At 35.4% G+C, this 14382-nt stretch overlaps 2 protein-coding genes across 2 annotated transcripts; one reads left to right on the top strand and one right to left on the bottom strand.

Annotated features, from left to right (window-relative positions):
• Positions 1 to 741: 741 nt before the first annotated feature.
• LOC117112861 lies at positions 742 to 5748 on the top strand. Its single transcript, XM_033256050.1, has one exon. The coding sequence runs from the start codon at positions 1195 to 1197 to the stop codon at positions 3289 to 3291; it is 2097 nt and encodes a 698-aa protein (XP_033111941.1). The 5' UTR covers positions 742 to 1194; the 3' UTR covers positions 3292 to 5748.
• A 204-nt stretch (positions 5749 to 5952) lies between these two features.
• LOC117112867 (trafficking protein particle complex subunit 3-like) lies at positions 5953 to 14315 on the bottom strand. Its single transcript, XM_033256057.1, has 5 exons — positions 14203 to 14315; positions 12130 to 12227; positions 11366 to 11465; positions 10185 to 10367; positions 5953 to 8651 (listed from the first exon to the last, which is right to left on the bottom strand). Exons 1-5 carry the CDS (start codon positions 14242 to 14244, stop codon positions 8532 to 8534), a joined length of 543 nt encoding a protein of 180 aa, XP_033111948.1. The 5' UTR covers positions 14245 to 14315; the 3' UTR covers positions 5953 to 8531.
• Between the last annotated feature and the right edge of the window lie 67 nt (positions 14316 to 14382).

The following is a 14382-nucleotide window of genomic DNA, read 5'->3' as shown; positions in this document are numbered from 1 at the left end:
TTGTTGATGTATACTCTTTGGAATAAAATAATAATATAAGCATTTACAAAACACATTTTTCCAGTGTTCAACACACCGTTAAAGTGTACCAACAACTTATAATCAAAATGAAAGTGGAGAATATTTCGCTTTTATTGTCAAATTGAGTTAAAATGAGCCTATTTGTCATGCACAACCCAGTCATAGATTAACTAAGCTATTGTCACATAATGTTCCTTTAAAATTTACGTAGTGTCAATGATAACACTGATTTGCTAATTAAAAGGATCAAACAAATTAGATAGTAACACAGATCAAAACAATTTCTCTGATTTACCAGGTTTTGTTTTGGGCATTCTTGAATTGTTTGGCAGCCAATTTAATGGGTGAAGTGAACAATAAGAAAGATAAGCTTCTGTTCACTGTTTATTTAAATATTAATTGTTCTGATTATGTCTAATGAAAACAGTTAATAACTAACTTAAACACAAAGTTAAACAATTATTAAAATATTTATTGCTCGCGTTTATTATTCCTAAAACACTCAGACCTATCATAAAACTCTGGATTCATATGGGAAGTCATCATCACTCGTAATAATCATCATTATCATATTATTATTATCATATTAACTATTTTTATGATGATAATTTTTGTTATTGTCATAATTTTATTAGAAGAGAAATGGTAAGAAATCTTGAATTTCTGTGTTATATCAACAATTAATTTAAATTTCAACATTCTACATATTGGTTTTTGACGAAATAAATTATGCATAATTTAAGCCTATCGGAAATACTTAACATAATACATCAAGTGCAATTTTATTTAAGCACTTAATAATATATTTCATTGTTAGCAGATAATTGATCAACAACGATATTTGCAAGGTTAAAGAAGAAAAACTCCTTCAATTGGTTCATTTAGGAATAGGTGATTAAACTGCATTACGTAGGCCTATCATCGTTTTCATATAAACATAATTGCGTAGTTTAAAAACGAGATACTGCTAAATATTGTATACCGTTACTATTGAGAAAATGGCGTCGTGTTTCGATTGCACATAGCACTGCTATTGTGTTTGATAGGTAATCAATAGTGTGTCCGTATCCCATGACAATCAACGCTTTACCTTAGCTCACCTGGATGTTATTCGTCACGGCTCGGTTGCCTCAACATACTTAATTAAACCATAGGGAACAAACGGTTGATGAAATGTTACCAAAATACAGATATTCTCGTCGGCCATGCAAGCGGTTGAAGATACATTTTCTCGGAGAATTGTTGCCACGATGCTACAATAGTGTCTGCTATATATTTGTCGTTATACTGTTGAAATGGGTAGGGTTAGCGCATAGCGTAGACTACGGACTGCAGGTCTCGCCAGACAGCATCAATCTAGCAGAAGAAGATACCTTATACCTAAAGTGTTCATGTACTGTGTCAAATCAGAACAATTACCTTTTAGCATGGAATTTTGAAGACATTTCAGCTGTTGAAAGAGGGGACATTCCCCGAGAATGGCTAGTATTTGGCGGCTACCAATCGGGGGAATATTTTTTGAGAATACCATATATTAATGTCAATAATGCTGGGACATATGAATGCACATTACTTGACGATGCCCAAAATGTTATTGACAGTGCCAGTGTATTAGTTAGTGTTATTCCAATTGTTGCCAGTGATTTTCCAACATGTTTATTAAGCAGAACAGGAACACTTTCAGTTGACATGGAATTAGATGTAGTTTGTGTATTTAAGCAAGTTTCTCTAGCAGGTGAACAGGTAGAGCTGAAAAGGAAAACTGCTACAGGCCTAGAAACTCTAGCCGTCAGTTCACCAACATACACTTCAAGTGAGTTTACAATAAATATCAAAACGCGGCTGTTTTTAGAAAGGGAGCACCACAAAGCAGAATTTATATGTCTGGCGTCAGAGGGAAACTTAGAACACCTGACATCATGCTCATTTCAGCCTTTAAAAGTTACATTCAGACCAGATATAGTACTAGAGCCGATTTTTGTTAGAGTACCTCAAGATAGCACTGAACCATTGCGATTCACATGTACAGTCCTGGATGCATACCCAGTCGAAGTAAAAATCACTTGGTTCTTGGGTGACGACATGATTGGTTCAAGTTCAGATCGAGTTACCCAAAGAAAAAATTCAAATTTTTCATATGAACTAATTATATATCGTACAATTAGTACAGATAACGGCGCTAATGTCTTCTGCGAGATCGAAAATGAGATCGGATTGTCAGTTGCAACTGGAAAGATTAAGTTTGCAGTCGAAGAAGAAATAACTTCTGTTGAATCTTTAACTAGCGTTTGGTATTTGATTATAATTATAGGATGTGTTACATTAGGATGTATTTTTTTATTTATAATGTGTAATCTTTACTTTAAAATGCAACGTGAAAAGAGCGGACAATATGCCGATAGGAGTACTCCTTCTCGGCAACAAATATCTACAGTTGATAGACCTTACTCCCAGCGAAATTCGACTGTCACAAGCCGCTCAAATGGTAGCAGCTACATCACAAGAGCGATTCGTAGTGAACTCAGAGAAACTCCGTCTTCCATTCCTAAACACCGATGGTCCAGCGAAAGTGTTCACCCGTTAACTGATAGTGGACACTCCACACTAATGCAAAGCCCAGAAAACCTACCAAACACTTCAACCATCTCTCGTAGCAGATCTGCAACTCCGCGAAGTAGCACAAGTCAACAGAGTCACGGTTCTAGGCATGTAAGCAGAAAACCAAAGCAAATGGATGTACTTAGACAACATAAACGTCACAATTATAAAAACAATCCCGCCGAAAATGCTGGAACACGTGCACTGTCACCAAACCAACGTCAGCATCACAAAAGAGGCAAGCGCGGAGAACCAACTACAAATAGGCCCACGAACAAGAACATCTCAGAAAGTGAACAACAAAAACTATACAAGAAAAAGAAAACACGAAGAGAAAGAGACAGGATAAGGAACAAAACTACCAGAGAAGCAGTTACGGCATCAACATTATATGCAGACCTAGATTTTAGTAGTCAGTCAACCAATACTGGCCTGCATGCACCACCTAATAGAACAGGAACAGGTGAGAGAGAGAGGACCGGTCATAGATCAATACCTAGAGAAACTGTGTCAGAAACTTCAGCAAATGCACTACCAACTCCTCGATCTTCGTCTAGCACTATTGTCTATGCAGAAATAAACCCGTGCAGTCCAAGAAACGAGGAACCATTAATTCGCAATGACAATGAACCTCATGGAATAGATCATGTGGTTGAGATCGATGAAAACTGACTGCTCCAAAAAAATTGATGCTTCTAAGTTGGTTAATATGACTTCTGTTGGAAATCCAATTGTATGCAATTGATTTCACAGTCTATTACATGCGGGTATAGCACTAGTGCGCTGCGCTCGACGCACACGTTAAACAGAGATCAGTGATGCGCTCTCGTTACGAGTTTTAAATAAGACAGGCAGGATATTTAAAGAATTATTTTTATATAAAAAATGTTACACAGAAAGAGATTAAGTCGAATTCATATTGCTGTACGTACATATTTATTGTAAACGGCTTTAGCCAATCGGAACATTGGGATTTCGTTAAAAATCCCGATTGGATACAAGTGCACACTCTTTTACACATGCACTAATGGAAAAGCACTAGTTGTTGTTGAGCGAAAACGAATTTCATGTTTCGTTGGTTTAATCGTTTATTTACTTGCTCAATATTCAACAAAATTATAAAATAGAAAAGTCGGTCAGGGGAAACAAATAAACCGATGAAAGCCCCTTATACCGTATACCGGTCCGAGTCGATAGGTTCAAAAGGGCATATGTAAGCTCAGTTAGACACAACCCTACAACGAAATAAAAATACTTTACTAATAAACCTATCATGTTTTCTGTCAGTGTCCAGGCCTATAAAACTCAATGGTTAAAGCATCATCGAGGAGAACTATGAGATCAGCCTTGTTAATTGTTAACTTTTATGTCAGGGGTGGCGCCAGGATTTGCCCAAAGGATGTCTGATGTCCCTGACGCGGCCGACTCCATGACGAAATCGAAAGCGTCGCTCAAAATCTCTTGGAAGTAATCCATTGGGCGAAGCGAATTTAGGGGTTTCAAAGGCTTATTTCATCGATTTTAGAGTCTAATATGTAAAAAATACATATAATTTTTCCTTCTCCTCAACGAATTGTGTTTTTCTCCCTTAAGAGATGGGGGCGCACAGCTCTCCCCGACGGCCTGGCCCCCTACTGGCGCCACCCCTGTATTATGTATATGATCGTTGGCAACTGGTACAGAAATCGCCCATCCCACCGCCGGCCAAAACTTCAAGTGGTGACTCAGTAGCCTTGGTGCATTTGCGACATCTTTTTTTGTGAACCTTTGTGAATATCTGAATGTTTAGGCATAATATTAATGAATATAATACGGATCTATTACAAAGGTTTAATTGTAATTGTGAATAGAGCAGTATTGATGATTATTGTTTGTTCGAGTGAAAGAAATCTTCAAAGTTTGTTTTGGCCGACAGGTGGTATCGAAATCAGTAAATAGTCATCTAATGAGAGAATGTAAAGGGAAAACAGGAAACAGATGACGATGCGAGTGTGGATGATGTTATGGTCATTTTAAATGACAGCGATTATGCCGGTGACGATCACCAATGATTATGCTAATGATAATGCTAGAATATGGTAATGATAAAAAAAAAGATAAATAAATTGTGCTTTACAACAATATTCTAGAACTGAAATCCCAATATAAGTTAGGTTGGCAAATTAAATTAAGTAAATGACCTTTTTCTAAGCTTCCCCTTCTCGACTAGTGCCACACTAACTGATGATAGGCCTAACGACGATGATGCTAAAGATATGTTAATAAATATGACGTTATTGACAATAATGAATATTCTAATTACTATGCTGCTAATTACGGTGTTTGTTATGGCAATGATGGTAAATTTATGATTTTTTTAATTACTGGAGGAAAAAACATCAGATTGTTTCAAAACCTGGAAGCCACTGTTAATCAATCGATCCATCTTCTATGTAACACGGAGTGGTGAGACCTCAAGAACGAACGAAACCAAACTACAGAGTTTATGAGATTGTGAGTGTTTTCTGTATTCTGTTTCACTGTATTGAGCTTTGCTGAAACTGTGTTGGGGCGGGAATCTTCGTACTTTACTGTACTATAGGGTCATAGTAGATAATTGTAAGGTCTAGTGCAGGGTAGTGGATGAAAACGTGAGCATTATCTAGTAGATTATCTACATTTGTAGGTAAAATTCATTAAAATTATAAGGTATGTTAGTTAGAAAGAACAAGATACATAGTAACATTAACTTATACACAACTAATACCAAGACGTACAAAGATCGTAACTGTGGGTAATGGCCATTTTCCTTTAAAAAAAATTAAATAAGTTATCTTTAAATTTAATGAGACACATGTCTCATTAAACAGACATGATGTTATGAAATTGCTTACCAGCCTATTGAAACGTCTATACAAAGGAATTATTATTAGTTTCATAATGCGATTGCTAATTGGCGAGTTTTCGTGTTAAATGAATCTGTGCTTAACTTTAATATACAAAACAAGAAATTCAAAATAGTTGTTTGTTTTTCCAGGATATTTATCTCAAAAAGAAATATTAACAAATCGAAATTTTCACTCAATATGATTAGAGAATATGACGCCAAAAACACAATATAAAAAAAAATTAAAGTCAGTCAATATGGTTTAACACATACAATAGTAAAAATAACCTTAATAAGAATCAATGATAAAAGTACTATTGTTCAAAATTAATGTATAATAAAATCGGTATACTGTAATTTGAACTTTAACAATTTATATAAAAAAAGATATATGGTAATAATGGCATTATAAAGTACAATTTAATGTTATAATATTCATAACAATAATATATATTATGACGAAAAAATGTTTCCATATCATCACTAGTTTAATAGGTCAAACAGATAAAATATACATATCCAATTATTCAAAATTTAAATACAATAATGAATAATTAAAATAATAATACAAGTAGGCCTACTTAATAAATATATAAAATAAACTTATAATAATAATTACGATAATAAAATAGTAGTACCAATAAAAGAGGAGCTGCAGCTCTGCGTGTAGCTTGTTGGATTATTTATGCAGAGATTAGCACATTTGATAGTAAAGTGGATGATTGGGCGGCGGGTGGGTGGGTGCGGGAGTTCTTTGTGTCACCATCTTTATTACCAATGTTACTCATGACTAAAATCTTAGGGTTTTATTTCAGAAGTCTGTGAATAACAACATTAAGGGCATAAACAAGTAGGCAAACTGCAACTCTATTAAAAGTCCATGCGCTGTGCTCAACCCATCCCTCATAATGCCTGCAGTGGTTGCTACTGAAATTTGCCGACCGGGGATTTAAACCAATCAGCCGCTGTCGCAGATTAAAATCACTTGTGAGGGTTATGAGGGTTAGATTTATTGTCTTAGGATGCTCAAAATGGTGCTGTTGTAGCATTTAATGATTCTATATTTGTTTTATTTTTTAGATATTAAGTGGTTTTAGTCATTGTGAAGTGCCTTGATCATTTTGGAAAGGTGATATATAAATCATATTATTATTATTTTAGATTTCAGACTGCTGTGTTAGACTGCAGTCACAATAACTTTGTTTTGGTTCGGCAAAATAATATTTTAGTCCGACAACCTCGTCCAAGCTTGCCTGACAGGGGAAATTCAAAAGAACACCCTTGACTCCTTGTTGGTACTGCCACTGAACCCCCCATTGTATTTAATTGATTAATAAAGCTCTCAGAAGGCAGAGTATACATTTTTTCATCTCTAAAATCCTGTGCATTTCAGGGTTAAATGATAAGTCTGAAAATCCTAGCTGTAAAAAGGGTATATTTTACATTAAAATCCTCACTAGATAAATTTCATTATAAATAATAGTTTTTAGTATTACTCTATATTTAGTGTTTTTAATTTTTTTTTGGTTGCTTTTTCAATGTAAATAATTTCTTTTCTCTAATGAACGTTTTTTGCAACCTACCACTTTGAATTTGATAGCAAATTCATAAAAATTCCTTCCCAAAAATTATATTTACATATCAAAAACTGGTGTTCATGGGTGCAGCACAAAATCATCCTGTATATTTTTAGCCCAGTGCAAATTGAATAATTTCCTGAGTCACACCAACATAACCACTTGAATGTAACATAAGTTTGCAGCAGTGGTGTATCTAGTGGGGTGCGGAGACCCCCTCCAAAATAATGACGCCCTTCAAGTAGTTAAAAATCACCTCAAATCACCAAATTTTGTGAACTAGCTCCCCCTTGACTAATCTTCAATCCCCCCACCCATCAACACCCACATTTCAAGTCTCCTACTGTAGATACACCACTAATTGGCAGTGTAACAAATGCCTATTTATCAAGAGTGCGGAGTGCAGCATTGGGACACGACAGTAACAAAGCGGTTGGAACCAATTATTTTCCATATGATCCACAATGTAGATATGCAACATAGAATTATATTCTACTTCCAAAAACTTCATGCGATAAATAATATTCTGACCAATCCAGTCCAGTCATCCGTTGTTGATCACAACAAACCATGAATGATGCATGATGTACATGGATTGCACTGTGGAGGAAGCTTCAGCTTGTTTCCCAGTGATTAGCAAACTGTAACCAACAATAGGCTTGATGTTATATGTTTCCAATAGGTTTGACATTGTGGATATTCAATGGACCTAGGCTTTCGGCTAAGCCCCGCCCCTTGGATATTCAATGGACCTAGGCTTTCGGCTAAGCCCCGCCCCTTGGATATTCAATGGACCTAGGCTTTCCGCTAAGCCCCGCCCCTTGGATATTGTTGCTAAGGTCCCACAAAACAAGTGTAAAGATATACTGTATGCAATAATAATTATAATAATTTGCAATTTGTATAGCGCTTACTGTTAAACCAAACTTGAGGAGCTTGAAGCTCGTGTTTATTTTATTGATATTATCTTGTATTTTATGATTTTTGTGGATAAAAGAATTGCATGTGAGTTTGTGGGATAACACGTCTGTTTGTGGGACATGTGCATATTCCTGGCCCCTGTTCTGATTGGTCAATTGTTAGGTTTGATTGACACCGTGGAAAGGTTCATTACATGCAACGCCAAACATAAGTCTCATTGTCTCATATTAAGTTCAACACATGTGTTAGTCCTTTGTGGTCATGTGTTCCAGTCACACAATTCAATACATTCTGATGATCATCAGGTATATCTTACAAAAAAAAATGGGACGAAGCGCTCCATTACAGCCAATAAAAGACAGGACAATACAGGATGTTTCCTGTTTCCCAACAGGCTTAACTAAATTTTGCATGAACATAAGGAACTGTCACTTTAAAATCTCCACAGTTTTATCAACAAATCACATAAATGTTATATCTGCTGCCATTATGCTCATGAATAAAATGCAAATTATTTGTAGTTTAGTTTCCAGCGGTTCATTCAGGTTTCACTCCTCCCCTGCTGGTAATGCATCCTCCAGTCTTTTGATAAATTTAACTCTAACTTCTGTCTGATTATCACCTTTAAGTACATCTTGAACAAATCTTACATTCACTTCCATTTGAACCTAGAAAATTAGGAAGTTTAAATTTCACAGTTAAAAAATAATTCTCAAAATTTTGTACTATACAGGTCTCCCTCCAATTAAAGACCACTTTTGGGACCAGGATTTTGATGGTCTTTAGCAGCTTTGGTTTCTAATTAAAATAATAAAGATAAAAAGACATTTGTTAATTTGAGACCACAGAAAAGTGGTCTTTAATTGGAGGTGGTCTTTAATAACTTGAGGGTCTTCAATTAGAGGGAGACCTGTATTTAGAATGTAGCCTTGTCCCCATCAAAAATAATTCTCAACAATTTGTATTATATTTAGAACATAGCCCTGTCCCCATCAACAAAGATGATATAATACGAAATAAGAGAAAAAAAAAAATCAAATTTTGGTCTATAACACACAGCAGGGATCCTCTAACCAACTTAGCTGTAGCGAAAAGCTAAAATAGCACTTATTGGACCAATGATATCCCTTGGTGTTGCAGAGATGAGCTTTTAGACTGCAAAGAAAAGCAGCTATTTAACCAACAAGTGATAAGTAACAGGTTACTCGACAAATAATAATTTTAATTTAATAATTTATTTACTTATATTGCACAATTCCATAAAAATATGCTGAAATGATGCATTACAATATTATAAAGTAACAAGTAACTCAACAAACTTTATTTGGCCCTGTATATATTCAATGATTTAGTTGGTGTTTTGAGGTTTGAATGAATATAAATCTATGCCTTAAAATGTATCTGTTAATTATATAAGGCGCCAAATAAATAAACCATTGTTTTTAGTGTCGCTTCTCTGTGTAGCGACACAGCTTGCATACATCTCTCCTTGATTTTTGTCTCTGTGTAAAGTTTCTCTTTTGAAAATTCCTGAGATCACCAGTGGTAAACATGTTCTTTAAAGCCGGGCATGCACTGCGCCCGATGGTCGCGGTTAACGCGATTCTATGTAGAACGCAATGACACGACACATGTGCAACGGATCGTTTTTAATAACGATCTGTTCAGACCACCACTGACAATCAGCAGACGGAGTCGCGTCACCTATCGCTCACAGGGAGCAGAGTTTGGGGTCGCTTTACGACGCAGTAAGTGTCCTGTTTTAGTATTTAGTTAGCAGACTTTTGATGTTTTTGATATTTACAATTTCTTTTTGTGCAATTGTTGTTCATTATGATTCCGGGATGCTGATGTTGAATTGTTCATGTATTATTTTTAACTTCTTTGAATTTTGTATATTTTAACATTTGAAAATTGTAATACGAACAGTGAACTTCGATACTGGAGGAATAAAGTTATTTTTCTTTTATCTTAAGGTTGATTTAGGTTGTGCAGCCGTGGCAAGCAACAACAAAAATATTGTAATAAAATGGTGCATGATTGTCACCTCGTCGAGTAGATTCCGGAACGCAATTTGGCCAAATCTATGCATGCAGAGAACGTAGAACGCCAGGTAGGGCAGTCACGCATGAGTGATTCCGTCCTAACGTCGCGTCGCCGCACAAATCGAAAGCTCCCTATCTATACATTTAGCTTCTTACCATTTCACAAGCACCTCTAATGACACCGCATAATAAATTTGAGTAATTCAGATTATTGTGTTCCTCTGGAAGCTCTACAAAATCAGTAAGAGGATTGTTGTCCAATATCAAAGAGAACTCATCTCCACCTGCACTCCAATTAGCCACAGTTGGAGTTATACCAAGGAACATTTTAAAACCATTCTGAAAAAAAAAAAGTATAGAAAATACCAACAATTTCATAATAAGGCATTATCGTACTAAATAAACAAAATTACATTATCGTACTAAATAAACAAAATATTAATAATAAAGAAATTAAACACATTCCCGGTAACTACAATAATACTACAAATAGCATTACATTATCGTACTAAATAAACAAAATATCATATTTCTTTTTCTTTCAGTTCAAAATCACAGACAAGGCTGAATTACATATTTACAAAAAATGTATATTAAAACATCAATCAAACACAAGCAACATTAAAATTTGAAACAATTTGAAAAATTAATTTTTTTTATCATTGCATCATTATTACTGTATTATTAATTATTGTATTATTATTATTATTATTATTATTATTATTATTATTATTATTATTATTATAAGTAATAAATTTAAAGATATATTAAAACATCAACATTTATACAAGATATAAGACTTTAAATATAAAATTAGTAGAAAATGGTTATAATTAATGAAAGCAAAATATAAAATATTCCTTAAAAAAATACTGCCAACTTTGTTTTCTTTAATGAGTCTAAACAGATAATAAAAGCACATAAAAGAATAAATTTTCCATGGCCATTTTAATATAAGGAAAAAGCTGATTTAGATATTTGTCTGTAAGTAGATCTATTCATAATCTTAATAAAATGTTATTAAACAGGGTTTATTTTATGCTTTGGTGCAATTTATAATATTTGTTCTTTGCTTAATGAAAATAATGTGTGCTGCATGTTAAATTTTAAATTAATTGTAAAGGCTGCATATCACATAAGTTAGTTGCTAATTTTAATGTCCTTTTTCACATGATCTTGTACTTTCAAATTGTTGTTTCTACAGTAGCTATGTATCTTTTACACAAATTTTGATGGAATTCATTTTGATGACTGCACATTTTTATTGTTCATCGGAAAATGAAATTCCATAGCTCTTGTATTTTGAAATATTAGTAAGCTATTAGATTATGACTTACCTTAGCAATTACATCAGCTGTTTCTCTAAAGTCATGACACCTACCAATGTTAGATCTGGCAAGAAAATCCTCCACTAACCGCACTCCAATATTGTATCCCCTATATAAAGATAAGAACAAAAATAATTGTGGTTGAAGGTAGTAGGCAGTACTGGTTACTCATTCCTACTCATCAAGCGAGTAAAGTGGCTGAGCGGTAAGGCCAAGGCGCCACTAACTACAGCCTTAACATCGGCGCTGGTTCCAGCTGCTCCTCGCCTAGGGTTTGGTTGGTAGAACCAAGTCTTCTTGGATCTAGCAGCCATAAAGGGGCACTTATAGTAGCTACTGTACATGTTCACATCATTCCACAACGTCAGGGGGGGGCTGAAATGAACCATAATATCGGGGTAACCCTCTACTCTTCCGAAAGATGCAATGGGTTCTTTAATGTGCATAAGAGCCAGAGTTATACACTGGGCCTCCATTTTAAGTCCTTATAATACATCAAAAAGTAATTACTGGAAGATGTAAACCTATTTCAAAGCATCTGTCACCTAATGCCATGCATATTTTTAAGGTTTTAGTTTTCTACATTGGCTAAACACCCTAGGCCCACCAAATAGGCAAGGGAACATCCCCAAACCTCCCCACCCAGACCATAGGCTCTCAATTGCTACTTCGCACCTTCAAAAAAGCATTCTTAACCCGCCTCTGACTACCATACTACTGTATATTTTCAAGTGAGAATGTAGTATGATAATTCTGTCAGTCAAATAACATACATTTTATCAAGTTGTTTGTTTACTTCCTCATCACTTTCATAGTCTTTGACAAGCTGTGCCACCAAAGATCCATACGTCAAAGTAAACAGCTCTTGGCTCTGATGAAATAAAAAAAATATATATATATAATTAGGAAGAGGTTATTCGCACGGTACTGTGCGAAATAGGAATAAGAACTTATTCGCACGGTATGACAGCTGTTACGTCATGAAACCTTAAATGCTGATTGGCTAGGTCTACCGTGCGAATAAGACTCATAAGAGCTTATTCGCACGGTACTGTGCGAATAAGACTCATAAGAGCTTATTCGCACGGTACAGTGCGAATTGTCGAAAAAACTCTTATTCAGGCGGTAGAATGTTGTAGATAGAAATGCTGTATAATTATTTCACGGCATACCGTAGGAGTTGGGCACAGCACAGACACTGGATTCGATAACCCTAACTGGACTGCAATAGGTCCTAGCTTAGCATTGTGTCTGCAGACCTTTTACTCTTTTCTTAGGCTATCCTTGAGAAATTGCCATGAAAAAAGCCTTTGTGGAGTACTGTATGTACTGGTGGTATAGTCCCCTAATCATAGGGCCTAGTAGTGATATTGATTTTTGTTCCATTTAAAAATATTCCATGATGGGAGTTGGAACAGAGGAGGATGAGAGGATGCCAAACTGATGCAAAATTACTCAATTTTATGTGCAGTTTTAATAGGGTTTTAATTTTGAGGACTGCAGTCGTGCTGCACTTAGCCCACCAGCAGACTCACACATCTCTAAAAGTCTCTCCTAATCCCTCTCTACCATAATAAATCCTGGATCTGCCACCGAATATATGTACTAAACACTGTACAGGAAAATAATATTTATATTGAAGTACATTCTTCACTGCCTTTTGGGACATTTCCAATGTGTGGGAGTGTTTTCGAAATGCTACTGGATACATTGATTGTAGGCCTAATAATATACACAAAGCACATAGCGAGCTGAGATAATTGTCAAAAGATTGTTGTATGTACAGTACTCTACAACAAGGTTATTTTCGTCTTGAAATTTCTTTAAAGAAATCAACAAATGAATTGTAGTCACTAAATGCCTGACCGACCTCGATTGACATCAGGCTTTCATGGCTGCTTTTGTGATTGTGAACAACCAGAAGCCAAAAAAAGAAGAAAGCTTTTATTGGCGCTTTTTTTTTAAGACAGTGTCATTACATTCTACGAGTAGCTACGTCTACCGTGCGAATAATGTATTATTTACAATTTGCACGGTAGACAATGTTTGTATGATAGGTTCTAGGCCTATCTGAAAAGGCATTTCGGTTCGATTAGGTATTCTCGTAACAAATTAAGTAAGTATCTCGTAAAATATTTAGGTCATTGAACCTTTTGAGACGATACCGTGTTAAATATAGTTAATTCACAATGTACCATGCGAATTGGGAATAAGAACTTATTCGCACGGTATGACAGCCGTTACGTCATGAAACCTTAAATACTGATTGGCTAGGTCTACCGTGCGAATAAGACTCATAAGAGCTTATTCGCACGGTCTACCGTGTGAATTAGGAATAAGAACTTATTCGCACGGTATGACAGAAGTTACGTTGTGAAACCTTAAATGCTGATTGGCTAGGTCTACCGTGTGAATATGACTCATAAGAGCTTATTCGCACGGTACCGTGCGAATTGTCGAAAATAACCACTTCTATCTATAGTATTATATTATTTTATTTATTATACTTACTTAGCCTAGGCCTACTTGCATAATTTCCTGGGCTCTGCCCTGGTATGCAATCATGACACTGTTTTGACATAGGGGTGATTGATGTATTGTCTGTATACTACTTGGCTAGGCTTAGACTTGATTAGGTAGTCTTATTACAGTACAGAGTGTCAGCGCCACCTCACTCACTGCACGCTGGCTGCAGAGGCTTTGCCTTGCCATTTTGCATAGTCTAGCTAAGTAAGTAGCTTAGGGCCTAGGCTAGGCCAGTTTGGATATAGTGATTTATTTGTTACAAAATGGTACTATTAGGAAACAGTAAAATATGCATAGAAGTAAGGTTATTCCTTACATACCACTTTTTTAGAATCTGTTGTTCTGCCTCCTTGTCTTGACATCGTTTTTTATTGTTCAGTGCTAGGCCTAGGCTCACCCTTTCACTTTTTCTTAGGAAAGTACACAACACACATGACGGATTATTATGGTGTAGGGTGATACTTTCTTAAACACACATAAATGTAATGAAATATTACAGC

The sequence above is a fragment of the Anneissia japonica genome, unplaced genomic scaffold (assembly GCF_011630105.1).
Source record: "Anneissia japonica isolate Jap-2015-1 unplaced genomic scaffold, ASM1163010v1 scaffold287713_len945575_cov184, whole genome shotgun sequence".
NCBI classification, from domain to species: domain Eukaryota; kingdom Metazoa; phylum Echinodermata; class Crinoidea; order Comatulida; family Comatulidae; genus Anneissia; species Anneissia japonica.
The sequence above is the reverse complement of the archived record's forward strand: the minus strand, read 5'-3'. Positions and strand labels throughout refer to the sequence as shown.

Bases quoted from the DNA above. Each gene is read 5' to 3' on its own strand.
- LOC117112861 (XM_033256050.1), top strand. From the start codon at position 1,195: ATGTTACCAAAATACAGATATTCTCGTCGGCCATGCAAGCGGTTGAAG.
- LOC117112867 (XM_033256057.1), bottom strand. From the start codon at position 14,244: ATGTCAAGACAAGGAGGCAGAACAACAGATTCTAAAAAAGTG. The intron at 12,228-14,202 runs GTATGTAAGGAA...TTATTTCATCAG, and splicing joins CAACAGATTCTAAAAAAGTG to AGCCAAGAGCTGTTTACTTT. The intron at 11,466-12,129 runs GTATGTTATTTG...ATCTTTATATAG, and splicing joins AACAAACAACTTGATAAAAT to GGGATACAATATTGGAGTGC.